Below are 18230 nucleotides of genomic sequence, written 5' to 3'. Positions count from 1 at the left end.
CACTCCCAGGGGACTCACATGGTGAGCAACTAAAGGTGCTTCTGGGTCATTAGGTGCTTTTTGGTCGCCTAACTGATGCTGGGACCTCCTCACTCTATGCGTGAGGACATCCAGAGTCAGCCGAAACCCTATTGAAAAACACTGATTCAATGCTTTTAAATTAGGTTTTCCTAATGTGATTGCAGTGCTCTCCGCGCATGCGCATTAGGTTCCCTATGTTGACTGACCCTGTGCCAAGGGGCATTAGCGCTGGATTCAGGTAAGCGACAGAAGGTTGTTATTTTACCTTTTCTGTGCTGCTCGGGGAGTGGAGCGAGATGGGCACCATTTTGTGTTTCTAGCCTATAGTATCTCTTTAAGTAGCTGATTATGTTCAGAATCCCATATTGGTGATCACATCTACAAATATTCCCCGTAATGAACGGATACTAAAGCATGGATCATGCTCATGCAGTATGTGTGCCCTTACCTTGACTGGACAGTCTGCCAATGTCTAATGGAAATTACAATGGCACCTATCTGCTGCCATTTGTTTACTAGCTGCTACATGGGAATGTAACTCCCGTTAATCTCTGGCAGCACTGGAACGTGTTATGTCCAAGTTATGCCCTTACAGTAAAGTTCTCCCATTAACCACTATATTACACAATAATCTGTCCATTATCCGAACACACTACACTATCACTAAACATTAGCCCCAACACCACTTTAAAACTTAACAGTTATCTTTTACATTACATGATATTTTTATGTTGGGGTTTTAGAATATTTTAGGGGTAAATAATACCTTCTCTAGGTTCTGTAGCCATTTATAAACCATTCAACATTGTCTTGTAGTTTACTATGTCTACAGGATCCTTTGATGACATATTTTTTCTATAATGGATACAATTAAATCTTGCTAATCCAGTGGGTTAGGTTCCAGACCACTACTGTAAAGTGAATCACATGCTTTCTAGTGCATTTAGAAGCATGTTTACGCTAACATACATTATAGGTATAATAAGTGGGAAATAGCGCTGGCCTAGGTAACATAACGATGGAAACAAAATAACACATTACTGTATATATAAAAACACGCATATAAATCACATACAAACAGAATAAAGCAGTTCCTGTTGAATCCTCAGAGTGCATGTGAAAGTGGTGAAAACACACTTCTTCCTCTTTCTGCCTATATTTAGCCAGTGATAAGTGAAATAAAGGAATTTTTGTTTTCATAGTTTCAGGTAGGACCCAGCAGGTTTTGATTTCAGTTGGCAGAGAGAATAGCTTAAATTAATAACTTAATATTGACAGCATGCTTGTGCTCTAATAAGTAGGCAGGGAAAAGGACTTTCAAAAGAAATGCTTATCTTGGGGCATGTTACTAAATGTTTTCAAATGTTTAGATGCATTCTACTGGTTTCCATGACTATTGCTTGTTGATTAACACTTGGTCAAAGAATATTGCCTCTTTTGTGTATTCTTCCCAGGACTAGCTGCACTATTGAGAGACTTCACATGCTCAAAATCAACAAGCTGGGGTAATGATGTCTTCAACCTCACATGCTGGAGTCTGGCAAATTGTATGGCTTCTTATCCCATATATTTTGTATTCCTTCAATGGGACACTCTAAGCACCAAAACAACTTTTAGCTTTGTAAGCCACAGATGTGTTGAGGTGTGGCTAGGACTGTATAAGCAAAGTGATTTTTTTTTTTTTTTTTTTTAAATTCTTTATTTTTCACTCAATGGATAGAACAAGTTCACATAAACTTTAGGGCTTGCGCAGAAGCCTGTTTGAGTAACATTTTGGAAACATTATACAGTACGACAAGAAAAACAATATGAGCCCCGGCTCTGACTCTAATCCTTGGCACCTGCTATCCATTGAGGAATTTTTCGGATTTAACAATTCCCCATACTAGAATAGTCAGCATAGTTCAATTAACAGTAGTATACATACACTTACAAGTTACTAATGAGGCCAATGAAATTACCAAGCATTGCGGTGGAACGTCAGTCCCCGCAAACTTTGTTTGTCTGAGTGGAATCTTTGGCTCTGGCACTCTCCATTTGTTGGGGAAGCTTATGGTGGATAAAGGTACAGGCTAATAGGTAAAAAAAAATAAGTAGCCGTCATATGTGCTAATCAGGATCCTAACTGTGCTACTTTGTTCCTCCGATCGCATGATCTAGCCTGAGAAAATGGTATAAAAACAAAGAAAAGAAAGGAAATAAGGAAAGAAAGAAGAAATGAAGTAAGAGATAGATGGTCAAGACATAGATAAAAGAGGAGAGGAGGGGGGGAGGGCGGGGGGTCTGCCTTCGTTCCGTCGAGAGTAACGTCTCATCCCGCGGTGGCTTATGTATTTGGTCCTGTATCGTATGGTATCACCTTAATTCGTCACTTGAGCCAGTTATGCTATTGTCCTATGGTTCCCATAGTTTTTGGAACGTCACTGCGGTCCCCCTCACCCTTGACGTTAAGTCATCCATAATTCTACATTCTTTGATTCTGGAGATAACCCCGGAGAAATCTGGGCCCTCAGGAGTAAGCCACGCTGTCGCTATTGCACGGCGTGCGCACAAAGTAATCTTGTGTACTAATTGTTGTTCCCGTGCAGTCCATCCGTCCACAGATCTGTTCAATAAGTATATCCACGGGTCCAGTCTCAAAGGTCTATCAAATATCCGCTTCAACAGATCTTCCACGGATGTCCAGAATCCGTGTAACTTTGAGCACCCCCACCACATATGGATATATGTCCCTCGGGCTCCGCAGCCCCTCCAGCAATCGTCATTCTCTAGTTTGTGCATCCTGTGTAATTTAATTGGGATAGTATACCAGCGAAACATAGTTTTCCACGCCTGCTCCTGGAGGGTGACACACATCGATACCTTATAATTTGCCTCCCATATCTCCCGCCATTCGATTCCCTCCAGAGTCTCTCCAAGATCCGCCTCCCATTGATCCGTGTACGTTAATCTTCCCCATTCTCCATTTTCCTCGCTGAGATGAGCGTACAAGAGTGTAATCAGCCCCTTGGGGGGTACCCCATCAGAACATATCCGTTCGTGAAAGGTACGTGTCCCCAAGGCCGCCTTTTTAATATTTGTTTTTTTGGCGAAGTCACGTATTTGGATGTACCTGAAGAAATCCGCCGGGGTAAGGTGGTGACCTGATTGAAGGTCCGCGAATTGGACAATCTCTCCATTATGATACAGCTGATGCACCCGTTGCAATCCAGCCCGTTCGATGTTGCGGAAATCTCTAGGGGTCATACCAGGCGTAAATTCTGTTCCGAAGAAGTGGGGTCATAGGGGAAGGGGATGACGCCAGCTTATATTTGGTGTTACACCTGTCCCATATCCGAATCGAATTGAGTATCGCTGGGCATGTAATTCGTATCTCTGGTCTGTGTTCCTTGGGGATCCATATCATGGACTGGGGGACGTCTACCCCCACCATCATAGATTCGATATCCACCCACCTCCTCTCTTCCGGAGCGGAATGCCACATAGCTATCTGCGTCAGTTGTGCCGCTAGGTAATAGAAGTGGAGGTTCGGAAGGCCCAAGCCCCTTCTATCTTTTCGCCTATACAATATCTGTTTGGAGATTCTGTGTCTCTTGTTCTGCCATATGAAATTTCCAATCAACCTTTGCAGCGGGATCAGTTGCGTCTTCGTGACTCGGACGGGTAACGCCTGGAAAAGGAACAATAGGCGCGGGAGGACGTTCATTTTTATGGAATTTATCCTACCGATCCAGGAGATGTGTTTGTCTGCCCATTTGTCTAGATCTCCCATCAGCTCTCTGAGCATAGGGGCATAGTTAGCTACATATAAGCGTTCTGGGTCTTCCGTTATATTAATCCCTAGGTACTTCAGGGAGTCTGTTTCCATGTGGAGCTGGTATACCGCCTGTAACCGATCTGCGTCAACCCGAGGCAAGCATATCGGGAGCGCACTGGACTTTTGGATGTTCGCCTTATAACCGGATAGCCCACCGTATTCCAATATGACGTCCCGAAGTGCCGCCATCGATTCCAGCGGGGTCGTGATGGTTAAAAGAACGTCATCTGCATATGCTGAGACTTTGAAGTCTTTGTCCCCCACTCTGATGCCTGCAATGTTTGGATGTTTACGTATTGCGTGAAGCAGGGGGCTCCAATGCCAAGACAAAAAGAAGGGGCGAGTGCGGGCAACCCTGTCTCGTTCCGTTGTGTAGCCGAAACGGGTGTAATGGGGCTCTAGAAATCTGTACCTGTGCCCGTACGTTGTTATACATCGCCTTCGTTGTTAAGTATTCCTCCGGGAAGCCCATGCACTTCAGGACAGGAAAGAGGAATTGCCACTGTACTCTATCGAACGCCTAAGGAAACCACTAACGTAGGGGTCTTTGATTGCACCTGTTTCCATATAAGATCTATATTCCTCCTGGTATTTTCAAACAATTGTCTACTTGGTATAAACCCAACCTGATCTGCGTGAATGAGAGAAACCAACAAAGGGTTCAGTCTTTCGGCCTGTATCTTCGCCAGTATCTTCAGATCGTTGTTGATCAGCGAGATGGGCCTGTAGTTTTCTGGGTAAAGAGGGTCCTTCCCGGGCTTAGGCAAAAGCACTATAGTCGCCAATGACATGTCAGATTCTAATTGACCGCCCTGCCGTAAGGTATCAAAGAGGCGGACCAGTTGTGGTATGAGTTCTTCTCGGAATATTTTGTAATATGAGCCGTCAAAACCATCAGGCCCCGGCGCTTTGTTGCCTTTCAGATTCGATATAGCTTTGTCCACTTCCTCTTCCGAAATGGCTGCTGCCAGAGCACGTGTTGCCTCTCCACTCAGTTTAGCCATCCCCAGCCTATCTAGGTAACGCATGATATATTCTTCCTCGCGCACCCCATGAGGGCTTCCATCTGGAGTATGGTTATATAAACTTTCATAGAAATCTTCAAAAATCTTAGCAATCTCTGCTGGACTTGTTGTCGTGCCATCAGGGTGTTTGATCGCAGTTATGTGGGTTCTTCCCTGCCTTGACCTAAGCGTTCTAGCTAAAAGGGTGTCCATTTTGTTCGCCTTTTCGAAAAAATTCAGTTTCGACCAGGTCATGGCTTTAGCCGTGTCGTCCAACAGTAAACTGCGAAGCAAAGGGATTTTAACACCTAAATGGGAGATAATTGAGCATTGATCTATACACCATAACTGCTTTAGTAAAGTTGTTTTGGTGCTTAATTGGTCTCTCGTGGTGAATGTGAACATTGCAAAAGGTATATTATTGGTAATTCTGACTTTGCCTATGTATACTTAAAATATATATATAAATAAAATCCTTTTTTCTGAATTTCATGTTTGAAAACAAAGTTTCTGTTTAGGGTAGTTGCTAGGTGAATAGTTGATACTGACTGTGTAAGTAATTTAAATAAATAATAAAATTGTGAACCTATTTAATGAAGGGGCCTACATTTTTACTAGTATAATTGTGATTACTCCAAAAGCCTTACTATAGTGTACTGATGCACGATGTAAAAATGGAATTTAGCCTTTGCTGAAACAGGAGAATGGTATTTTGTCCTAAAATTGGACATGACGCTTGTGAATAATTTGTCACTTCCATGAACTGCCTTGCATTGTACTTAAAGGTTCACTCCAAACATCATAACCACCAGAGCACAGTGTAATGGTTATGATGCTTGGGAGTACCATTCCCTGGTAATAAGGCAAACCATTTTACAATAGTTTGCTCTCTTAGCTGGGTCCCGTCAGGCACGGAGGTTCCCAGGAGGTGGCTTAACCGCATCCAGCTTCATCATGGCTGCGGAAGCTGGATGTTGATCCCACTACTCATTCATTCGGGGAGAGCGTCATCAATTAACGAGTGTCTGCCTGAACAGAATTGACATTAGCCAGCCCAGAATGCTTGTTTTGGACTGGTTAACGATGCGTCTCTGGTAGCAAAAAAACAAAACAAAAAAAAAATCTGTGTATGTGGAGCGTTTTGAAACTGAAACTGTGCACATACAGACTTCAAGCAAAGCAATGCTAATATACTCTGAATTTGACACATAATTGTACAAATCTAACCGGGGCCCTCCATTTGTTGTAATATGTCAAACTTGGTTTGTCACAATAACGTTCATGTTTCGTTTATTCATTGCCGTCTATGCAGGTTATCTTTGTAGTTTTCTGTGCTAAAAATGTCTAAATATTAATTATTTTTTTTCCTCTTCTACCTGCAGTGAAAAACATCAGACTCTCCTTCATACAGTTTTTACAGCCTATTTCTGCACAATGGGGGCACTCCTTTCCAGGTGGAGGGTGAGTACTATACTTTGTTCCCTCCCCGCCACCCCCCATTGATTATAGCCCATGGTCCTTATGCGAATCTGTATAGTGTTATAAACTGCTTAACCTTTATAATGCTGGGTTTATATTAAGCACCATAACCACTGGGCTGAGGACTTTGGGGATTGGTAATCTGCATTCTCAGCATAGCATTGCCACCCAAACGTTAGGCATGCTAATGTTAAAGTTAAGATCTGCATTAGTTCTAAAGCAGGGCTGTATGAGCCCACAGTATTCTGTTTAGAAAGGACATTGTTTTAATTAATGCTTCTGGTTTGAATTTCTAGTTTACTGTTACTCCATTTTTGCACCTTTAAACCAACAGGCAAAGCCTTCCACCATTGAAACGTTGGAGAAAATGGACAAGGTAGGTCTGATTTTGGTACAAATATGTTGAGCCACATAAAGCTATGCTTCTAATCTGACTTTCTTAATTTACAAAATCTAGTAGTAACTGATGCCACTGGCAAAAACCTTGTTGCAATTTGAAATCCCTCTACATTTAATTGCTGCATTAAATGTTAATTAGGTGATTGTTTTCTTGTTTTGCTTTATACATTTCTTTTTTCAATATTTATCTTCAGGATATTCAATCTTTAGAAGAATTCAGGGATAAAAATCAGAAGTTGCGGAAAATATGGGTTGGACGACTACTCCTTTATTCTGCTATTCTTTATTTTGTCACATGTTTTGTTGTTTATTTATGGTACCTGCCTGAAACATTTACAGCAAGAATCCTTTTAATACTTCCTTTTTTCTTGTTTCCAGTATTGTAAGTATTTATTTTTTTAATTTAACTTATTTTTATATATATATTTTTTTATCCGTATAGTTTTGATTATGAATTGTAATTAGGACATCTTGCCCTTTAAACAAAATGCAGCATAATGTAACAATATGTAAACTGTCATTTCAAATCTGTAATCGATTTTCTGTGGGGGTGACCAGTTTATTTGCACAAAGCACTGTAGTTTAGTGACATTCAATATATGTTGTAATCTTATCAGACACCTCTCTAACAATGTATTATTTTAAAATCACAAGAAGTCAATTTGAGAAAATATGAAAAAACAATCTTTCTACTGAAATCCTGGGCCAGTGCATTATAGACATTTAATTCTGCTACAGACAGCAATATCACACAGTATCTGTACATGCCAACTGTACTTCTTTTAAAAAACAAAAACAAAACAAAACGTTGTACCTTTTCATACCAGTCTATCTGCAGGATAAAGAATATACAATTTTATGCTTTCAAATGAGATCCTAGCTTGTGCTCAATCTGTTTGTTGATCGGATACTAATCTTAAACGCATTTGGTAAGCTTCTAATCTCATTGGCTTGTATGTTAAATGCCACAGTAACCGCATTATTTTAACCCCTTAAGCACACATGACCTGTGTGACATGTCATAATTCCCTTTTATTCCAGAAGTTTGGTCCTAAGGGGGTTAAACTGGGTTATAGTGTGCATGTTTCCCGTGTCTTTATTGCAGTTAGGACAATTTGTGTAGCATTTTTAAAGTACTGCATCTAAAACACACACACACACACACTTTTAATTCTGTGGAATTACACTGCCGAATAAAACTTAAACCATCTGTAACTTATTTTTTTATTTAATGCTCGGTTTTCTTTTGAATTGATATTAAAGATTTAGCAAGTGACCTCACAATCCAGTTAAGTTCCATGTATAGCCAGGACATACATTGCAGATGAGAATGAGAAAGAAATTGAACCAGTTTAATTTCTCCTATTCTGCACAGGGCAGAGTTTAAAACAATGATTGAGATGGAGGGACCCTGTTACAGGATTATAGGTGTTGATTTTCATGCCTCCCAGGTAAATTAACCCATTCACTACAGGAATTGTGTATATGCGATTCCCAGGGTATGCACCCATGACCAAGAATTGTGTGTACATGACTTTTTAATATTGCAAATTAAATGTCTTTTGGCAAACTCATTTTGTTTGCAGCATGACGCAAATTGCAGAGCTGGCACTAATATTACAATGCCAGCTCTGCATGGGTCCCCAGCAGTTGTACAGGCTGCTGGGGAGACCTAAAGATCTTCCTGCCTAGCGCAGTGCTGCACGCTTCCTGCCTAGCCCACTGCTGCTGCTCCCCCATAGTCAGACTGGAAGGTAGAATTGTCAGTGGTCTGCATCCACAGAAGGGGCAGACAAGCAGCTCAGCTCAGTGAACCACCCGTGAGCCCAATGGAGCACTAAGGAATTAGTTTACAGCCCTCTCCCTGTCCAAAAGGTATGGAGGATTGGGGCTTCGATAAATATAAATTATAAATCAATAGTGTTTGGGGGACTGTACAAAGAAACACAGCCTCCCTACACACACTCTCATTCCAAACTTGCACCCTGCCAGACACACACAGGCACCCTCCACTGGAGGCCCTCACAAACATAAACTCACAGATACACAGGCAAACACCAAAGGATCCACTCTATCAGACGCACACTCTCTGATACACACTCTCTGACGCACACTGTGACCTGTATCTGTCCCTGTGTGTCTGTCATTATGTATGTGTGTCCAAAGAGGCAACACGGCTAAAGGGGATATGATATGTAAATTATCACGGCAATGTAGCAACATATACATTATACATGGAGATAGAGGTATGTGCACATAACATGCATATGGGATAATTAAATGTTCGATTCTAGAATGTGGGGAAAATACCAGTTATATTTTTAGAAATGTTATTTGTTTTCAAATAGTTTTTCTTATCTGTAAATTTATTAATTGGTCAAATAAGTTTTGAAGGTTTTTCTTTTTAACCAAAATGTTAGTTTTTGTTTCCTTTAAACAATGCACTATTTATGCATACTGGAACAAAACAACATTTAAACATTACTGTGCAAGGACATCCAAAATACTTGGATTCTGGTGGGTTTTTGTGAGTTTGTTCCTCTTTAGAGGACTTTAGTTTCAGTGCTATTGGAGAGCTCCCCTATTCTGGTGGCTTTATCTATTCACAGTGATTCTCTTAAGCATGTATTGAAAATCACTCCCCAATTTGACCAATTCCTGAATATGCTTTAGTTCGAAGTTGTGTGTTAACCCCATATGAGTTTACCAGTTATTGAACAGCTGTAATTTAGTTTTATTATAAAACATTGCAATCAATTCACACACATTTTGATGTGTAGAAATTTGTCTAACTTTAGTGTTTGTGAAAAGACTCCAAAATGTCAGTGTGGCTCTTTAACTCCCTAATACAGTCTGTTGCCAGCTTTGCAGCGTGTTACAGGACTACATAATACAGCTTCAAACTCTGTTTTGGAAATTTGGCAATTAGTAGTAGTCTCCTTCAGGTCTCATAGACAAAGCAAGGTCAGTTGTGACTTGCGAAATGTAAGCTGCATTATTGTTACGTAATATCCAAGTAAGTTGTTTTCTTGGATGTGAACTGTGTAACATGAGGCATTTGTAAATCATGCTGAATATCTGGTTCTTAAAGAACCACTATAGTGTTAAGAATACAAAGCTGCAATACAAATTTGTATTCCTCACATCCCAGCTTTATGGAATGAGATCAGATCCTTTAGGACGAAATAAAAGGCTCCTGATTTTGTGAAGTCTCTTCCTGGCCGTAGACACACTCCGTTGTCTGTAGTTCATCAGTAGCTGCATAAACTCTAAACGTGTCTTTATTTTATTATAAATTTTGCATTTTTTATTAAATGCGATACTTATGCATTGCATTAAAAGTAGTTGTCTGTTCCAGCCTGGAGTGTTGCTATTAGAAGTAGTCAGAAGAAAAAAGAAAAAAAAAAGTAGTTTTATGACTAATCCTCCCTGTAGGGTAAACTTTTATTTTTCCTCTGTAAACCCAATTATTTCACAATGCTTTTCTCTACAGCGTATACATTTTTTGTTCATAGCAAGTAGTTTTATAGCCATGTACTTCTTGTTTCTTCCCCAACAGAATATGGTTTGTAAGAACACTGCTTATTGTATGGTTTGCAAGACGAATGGAAAGAAACAGTAAGTATATTTTGCAAATTTAATGTGGATCACTGTTAAAAAGCATTAATGTATTTAAATAGAATATATCTATTTTGTGCGCTTTTTAATGTGTGTGTTTACAGGCTGTTCTACATGTTTGGCAGGTAAATAGTATTCAAAAACAGTTCTTAGTTCGATACTTATTTCTTACTTAAAAAGACTTTGTAATGAGTAGGTGAGGTTGAAGATGTTGAGGATGGAACCAGAGCAGAACAAATGGGCAGAGTGAGATGTTAGAGATGGGAAGTGTAATTGTATAATCTCAAAAGTCACACGTTCTGTAATGGGGTAAACCAATCGAGAGTTAAAAGTATTAAAACTAATTCATAAATAGTCATGGCTATGTTGCTATCCCCTCACAACCTGAAAAAGGTACAGGAGGGGACTGAAGAATCTGTGATGGTATACTGATGCATTTTGATATAAATGGGGTCCTCACAAATGAATGTCTTATCTTCCATAAGTGTCAGTGCCTTTTCTGGATTCCAAATTCAGGTAGGCATACATTGATCAGCCACAACATTAAAGCCACCTGCCGTATATTGTGTAGGCCCCCTTGTGCTGCCAAAACAGCTTTGATGCGTTGAGGCACGGACTCCATATGAATGTGTCCTGTGGTATCTGGTACCAAGACATTAGCACCAGATTCTTTAAGTCCTGCAAGTTGAGGTGGGTACTCAATGTATCAGATTTGTTGTTCAAGCACATCCCACATTTGCTCAGTTGGATTGAGATCTGGGAAATTTGGAGGCTAAGGCAACACTTTGAACTCTGTTGTGTTCCTCAAACCATTCCTGAATAACTTTTACAGTGTGGCAGGATCCTGCTGATAGAGGCTGCTGTCATCGGGGAACACCATTGCCATGAAGGGTTATATTTGGTCTGCAACAATCTCTAGGTTGGTGGCCCGTGTCAAAGTAACATCCACATGAATGCCAGGACCCAGCCATCTACCTAATTCATCAGATGACGCAACCTTCTTCCATTGCTATGATCCAGTTCAGACACTCACATCAGTATTGAAGGCGCTTATAGCACAGAGGTGGCAAAATAGTAACCTAGTAATCTTGGTTGAATAAAGACTCAAGCTCACAAAGTTCAACCTTTACACACATCTCTTTATGCAATTAAGAAAAAAGTTAAAGTTTAAGTGTTGGCCAATAATGCCACAAAAAGGAACAAAATCCTTTCTGACATACTAACACTATGACAATTGTTCATAGATCAACAAATTGTTCACATACATAATACATATCCTTGAAAATTCTGGTTTTTAGAAAAAAGAAAAATCCAGGTCTTTTTTAAAACAATATCTAGACAATGGGAAAAGATTACATCTTTGTGTTACCAAATATGTTTCCAGTAGGCACTGCACATATCCTATGTGGTAATCAATAAAACATAATATACTGGCACTCCAAGCTCAGGGCATGGAAAACCCCAAATGCAGAGAGTCCAGGCACACAGATACCATCCTACTGCAGACTTTTTATTGGAATATGCTCAACATGACAATGTTTTGGGTGATAAGGACTTGAAAAAAGCTGTCCATATTAGTCAAAACCTTTTCATGTTGTGCCTATTCCAATAAAAAATATTCAGTATGATGGAATGTGTGTGCCTGGACTCTCTCTGCATTTGGAAGTATACATCTTTGGGAAGAGAACTCCACATCTATTTTTATTATCAATTGCTTTGCTTTAAACAAAAACACCATTCTTCCAGTTTCAATGGATGATTTCTTGTCTGCTGTATATTCTTGCTAATGAACATGTTACTATGTCAAGGGCAAGTGTAGAAAGTTAAATATATATCTACTTGAAGCCTCTTATTCATCACCTAATACTTTGCTCTGTAATGTATAACAAAAAAAAAAACACCTTGCTGTTCCTTCACAGAATTCCTAGAGTGTGCGTGGTAACATGGTATGGTAGTGCATGACTTTGAGACCGGGCAACTGCACACTTACTGAAGTGTCTATACTGCTATGATGATAACCTAGAAGAAAGGCATAATAAGATCAAATAATGTATGGTTGAATATCTTTATACATTTGTTAGCAAATTGACTAGAACAATGTTTAGATGGCATTTTGCTCTCATTATAGGGACTCCAAGTCACGTTGGTCTCAAGTTACATTTTAACCATCAAGTAAAGGGTCAGCTGTATGATTCTAAACTTTTTATAAGCCGATATTTTAAGAGTACAATTTTGTTAGCAAAACCTCACACAGCTTAACTGTTAAAACAAAATAAACTAAAAATATAGGTACGATAATCATACACCCCCAGTGCATGGGATATAATATTGCCTAAGCAGCTATATTTTACTCCATGTAATACATATTTTGTGTTTCTTTTTCAGATGATGCAATAGATGATTTAAAAGCACAGAAAAAGAAAATAGTAAGTGAAATATTTATATAGATTTTTTTTATTTTTTTTTAAACTTAACATTCTAGTGTAGAGGGGGGCGGGGACTGAGTGCCATGCTGACAGGATGCTTAGCATGCTAGCTCCTGCAAATCTCTAGGCCTTTTGGCTTGTTCCAATTGCTAAACTGCTAAAACTCAATTTTTAAGCTGGGCTATTATATAGCCGACAGAGTTAGAGCTAAATTGGAGCCTTTTCATCGGATATTGACTATTTTAGAGCAGTTCTTGACAGTGCAGCCTAGTCTGGTGTGCCAATGTGTGCAGGGAGGCAGCCAATCCCTTGTAGTACCGCAATCCAGTCTGCCGGAGTACCTGCAACGCAGCCCCGTTCTCCCTCTGCCCTTTTTGGACTCGAGGTTATTCCGGTCCACCCTGGGGTATCACTATGCTAACCATCCACCGACTTCTATCTCGGCTCAGTGAGCCAGCACAACCGCAAACTGCCAAGATGACCGCTGACTCTCAGTTGCACTCCCCACAGTCAGGAGAAGCAGAGTGTGCTTGGGAGACAGCCTTCAGTTGGGCCTATAAGGCCGTATGCCACAAGTTCTGGGCAGAACTGGAGTGGCAGGCACAGCCTGAATTGCATTCCGGTGGCTATGGTGCTTCCGACCTACAGGAATTTGCGTGAGCCACGGCCCCCCCGGAAGAGGCATGTTGGGCCTAACCGGAGGCGTCGTGCAGCACAGATATTGGTGCCATTATCTCATAAGGGGACATCTCCAGCACAATACGAGGCCTCCTTCTACTCGGCGATGGCAGCTACCTATTGAGGCTTTTAATCTCCCTGGATCCCGAGGGAGAGACCCCCTCCGGTTACCTTTATCAGCAAAGCTGGAATACAGGAATCCTGAGCAGGCCTGAGGAAGTCTTTACGGCACTAGGAGTCGGCTGACAAGCGGACACATATGCATTAAGAGTCGGAGTAGTGGAATATTTTCAAGTCTACTTGTATACACACCCGACGTTATGTTAATTTCCTATGTTGCTCTTTTAGATGCTCCAGTGGCTATATTTTTGTTTGTTTAAGCTTTATATGTCTTTTTGTTTTATTTTAATTAATCTGCGACAGTGTTAAATCCTAGCCTAGTCCATAGTTCTGTTTAAAGTGATTTAAGCTATTTATCAGATGCTTAGTACATGTATCTACTGTCTGACCTTTTAAATAGACATGACTAATCTTTGTGACTACACAATGTCCATCTAGCATCCAGCAAATGTCATTATGATTGCCCATCTTGTTTTCTAAAAAAAAAAAAAAAAAAATAAAAAAAAAATATCCAGTTATTCCTGTATGCCTTTTACTAATATGCTTTATGATATTACTTGCCTTACGTATGCTGTTGGGGCATAGTGAGTCTCTGCTTCTTTTGCATGCATATCAAAAATAAAGAATTAAAAAAAACAGACAACAAAACACATTCTTGTGTAGTAAAATGTAGACAAAATCATTGTATCAATTTTGTCTATATAGCTGTTTGCCCCCGGGTAATGGCTCACCAGATGGTCATTTTTTTTTTATTTTATTTTTTTTGGCAAATGCAGGAATGGATTGATGAATTTATTTGAGAAATATTTCCAGTAAGCTCCCTAAATTCTTACTGTGTCAAGTCTTGAATGTTTTGATTGTGAACTGCTGCCTGAATAGGTAATTTGACCATGGATCTATTTAACCAAAGACCTTTGGCTATTTCTCAGGTTTGTTTGAGCCTTAAATTTGTCTATGCCGGACTCACTGCAAGTTTTACATTTTTTCCATAGCTTTTAGTAAATATATACTTACTACACTTAAAGCGGCACTGTCATGCCGAATTCCGTTTTTTTTTAACCCCCCTCCCGCCTCAACTACATCCAATCGACCCCCTAGTCATCCCCAAATGCCCCTATGCCCCCCACATTACCTATTTTTTATTCTTTATTTTCTGCCCGATCTTTATTCAGGGCGCCGCCATCTTTGTGTGGGTAGGTGAAGTCCCTGTGGGACACGTCATCTGCCCACACTAGATAGCCCTGAGATTCCCGCACATGCCCAGTGAAACACCTGGACATGCGAACGGGAATTTCACCTATTCATTCATTCATCAGACAGACGAATGAATGAATAGAAAAAATCAGACGCACAAACTAACACTGTGTATCAGTGTTAGTTTGTTCGTTCAGTTTATTACAAGGAGGGAGCTACCGGCGTGCAGCTCCCTCCTTGTAATATGTAACTATAGAAGCGGCAGGGAGCAGTGCTCCCCACCACTTCATAAGCCCCCCAGGTCCCCCCCTCACTCTATGGGGGTCAATATGACCCCCATAATAGCACAAGGGAGATTAAAATCTCCCCAATGCCCCTACTCGCTATATCGCGAGTAGGGGCATGTCCACTAAACAGTGAGCAGCCTGTGGCTGCTCACTGTAAAAAAAAAAAAAAAAGGGTAATAAGGGGGGGACGGGGGGCCTACTGTCCTCCCCCGCCGGCCCCCACCCCTGGACGGCGGGTGGGGGCCATAATGGGAATGAGGGGGGACCTACTGTCCTCCCCTCAGGCCCCCACCCCTGGGCGGCGGGTGGGGGCCATAATAGTAATAAGGGGGGGGGGGACCTACTGTCCTCCACCCCCCGGCCCCCACCCCTGGGCGGCGGGTGGGGGCCATAATAGTAATAGGGGGGGGGACCTACTGTCCTCCCCCCCGGCCCCCACCCCTGGGCGGCGGGTGGGGGCCATAATAGTAATAAGGGGGGGGGACCTACTGTCCTCCAGCCCCCGGCCCCCACCCCTGGGCGGCGGGTGGGGGCCCTAATGGAAAAGGGGGGGGGGGACCTACTGTCCTCCCCCCGGCCCCCACCCCTGGGCGGCGGGTGGGGGCCATAATAGTAATAAGGGGGGGGGGGATCTACTGTCCTTCCCCCCCCCCCGCGGCCCCCACCCCTGGGCGGCGGGTGGGGGCCATAACGATAATGGGGGGGGACCTACTGTCCTCCCCCCGCCCCCACCCCTGGGCGGCGGGTGGGGGCACTAAGTAAATTCCCCCCCCCCCCCCCCATCAAGGTGACTAGGGGTGCCCAAGCCCCTAGTCACCCACCCCCCACCCAAATAAAAAATGCCCCTACCTACCCCCCTCACCCTAAAAAATAGTGAGGGGGGAATAAAATTGCTAACCTGTAAAGTAAAATTAAACTTACCATTCGACGTCTTCTTTTTTCTAAAATCTTCATTTTTCAGCCCCAAAAAAAGGCCAAATAAAAAACCATCATAGCCGTCGAACTAAAAATAAAATAAAAAACCCGAGTGCAAAAAAAAAACCCGACGAAAAAGAAAAAACCCGAGCGCACAAAAAAATAATCCATCTTCACCCATGGAGGGCTCCGCGCAGACTGAGCTCCGCAGGGCGGGGCAAGGCTTATAAAGCCTTGCCCCGCCCTGCAATTAGCCTAAGAACACTCTGATTGGTGGGTTTAAGCCAATCAGAGTGCTCTTTGTCATTTTACAAGCGTGGGAAAGTTCTTTGGAATTTTCCCACGCTTGTAAAATGTCACAGAGCACTGTGATTGGATGGCTTGAAATCCATCCAATCACAGTGCTCTGTGTCATTTTACAAGCGTGGGAAAGTTCTTTGGAATTTTCCCACGCTTGTAAAATGACACAGAGCACTGTGATTGGATGGATTTCAAGCCATCCAATCACAGTGCTCTGTGTCATTTTACAAGGGTGGGAAAGTTCTTTGGAATTTTCCCACGCTTGTAAAATGACACAGAGCACTGTGATTGGATGGCTTGAAATCCATCCAATCACAGTGCTCTGTGTCATTTTACAAGGGTGGGAAAGTTCTTTGGAATTTTCCCACGCTTGTAAAATGACACAGAGCACTGTGATTGGATGGCTTGAAATCCATCCAATCACAGTGCTCTGTGTCATTTTACAAGCGTGGGAAAGTTCTTTGGAATTTTCCCACGCTTGTAAAATGACACAGAGCACTGTGATTGGATGGATTTCAAGCCATCCAATCACAGTGCTCTGTGTCATTTTACAAGCGTGGGAAAATTCCAAAGAACTTTCCCACGCTTGTAAAATGACACAGAGCACTGTGATTGGATGGCTTGAAATCCATCCAATCACAGTGCTCTGTGTCATTTTACAAGGGTGGGAAAGTTCTTTGGAATTTTCCCACGCTTGTAAAATGACACAGAGCACTGTGATTGGATGGCTTGAAATCCATCCAATCACAGTGCTCTGTGTCATTTTACAAGCGTGGGAAAGTTCTTTGGAATTTTCCCACGCTTGTAAAATGACACAGAGCACTGTGATTGGATGGATTTCAAGCCATCCAATCACAGTGCTCTGTGTCATTTTACAAGCGTGGGAAAATTCCAAAGAACTTTCCCACGCTTGTAAAATGACAAAGAGCACTCTGATTGGCTTAAACCCACCAATCAGAGTGTTCTTAGGCTAATTGCAGGGCGGGGCAAGGCTTTATAAGCCTTGCCCCACCCTGCGGAGCTCAGTCTGCGCGGAGCCCTCCATGGGTGAAGATGGATTATTTTTTTGTGCGCTCGGGTTTTTTCTTTTTCGTCGGGTTTTTTTTTTTGCGCTCGAGTTTTTTATTTTATTTTTAGTTCGCCGGCTATGATGGTTTTTTATTTGGCCTTTTTTGGGGCTGAAAAATGAAGATTTTAGAAAAAAGAAGACGTCGAATGGTAAGTTTAATTTTACTTTACAGGTTAGCAATTTTATTCCCCCCTCACTATTTTTTAGGGTGAGGGGGGTAGGTAGGGGCATTTTTTATTTGGGTGGGGGGTGGGTGACTAGGGGCTTGGGCACCCCTAGTCACCTTGATGGGGGGGGGGGGGAATTTACTTAGTGCCCCCACCCGCCGCCCAGGGGTGGGGGCGGGGGGAGGACAGTAGGTCCCCCCCCATTATCGTTATGGCCCCCACCCGCCGCCCAGGGGTGGGGGCCGGGGGGGGGAGGACAGTAGATCCCCCCCCCCCCCTTATTACTATTATGGCCCCCACCCGCCGCCCAGGGGTGGGGGCCGGGGGGGAGGACAGTAGGTCCCCCCCCCCCCTTTTTCCATTAGGGCCCCCACCCGCCGCCCAGGGGTGGGGGCCGGGGGCTGGAGGACAGTAGGTCCCCCCCCCTTATTACTATTATGGCCCCCACCCGCCGCCCAGGGGTGGGGGCCGGGGGGGGAGGACAGTAGGTCCCCCCTATTACTATTATGGCCCCCACCCGCCGCCCAGGGGTGGGGGCCGGGGGGTGGAGGACAGTAGGTCCCCCCCCCTTATTACTATTATGGCCCCCACCCGCCGCCCAGGGGTGGGGGCCGGGGGGGAGGACAGTAGGTCCCCCCCCCCCTTATTACTATTATGGCCCCCACCCGCCGGCCAGGGGTGGGGGCCGGGGGGGGAGGACAGTAGGTCCCCCCCACCCTACTACTATTATGGCCCC

At 42.8% G+C, this 18230-nt stretch overlaps 1 protein-coding gene across 1 annotated transcript in view; it reads left to right on the top strand.

Annotated features, from left to right (window-relative positions):
• The window catches only part of LNPK (lunapark, ER junction formation factor), an 83303-nt gene that overhangs the window by 22222 nt on the left and 42851 nt on the right, over positions 1–18230 (top strand). The window contains exons 2-6 of the mRNA XM_063429765.1: positions 6225–6303; positions 6656–6697; positions 6915–7102; positions 10280–10338; positions 12724–12764. Of these exons, the coding sequence (XP_063285835.1) occupies positions 6277–6303; positions 6656–6697; positions 6915–7102; positions 10280–10338; positions 12724–12764 (357 nt within the window). The 5' untranslated portion in view covers positions 6225–6276. The remainder of the gene's footprint in view (positions 1–6224; positions 6304–6655; positions 6698–6914; positions 7103–10279; positions 10339–12723; positions 12765–18230) is intronic.

Source organism: Pelobates fuscus, chromosome 8 (genome assembly GCF_036172605.1).
Source record: "Pelobates fuscus isolate aPelFus1 chromosome 8, aPelFus1.pri, whole genome shotgun sequence".
In the NCBI taxonomy this organism is placed as follows: domain Eukaryota; kingdom Metazoa; phylum Chordata; class Amphibia; order Anura; family Pelobatidae; genus Pelobates; species Pelobates fuscus.
This window is presented reverse-complemented; position numbering and strand designations above follow the sequence as displayed.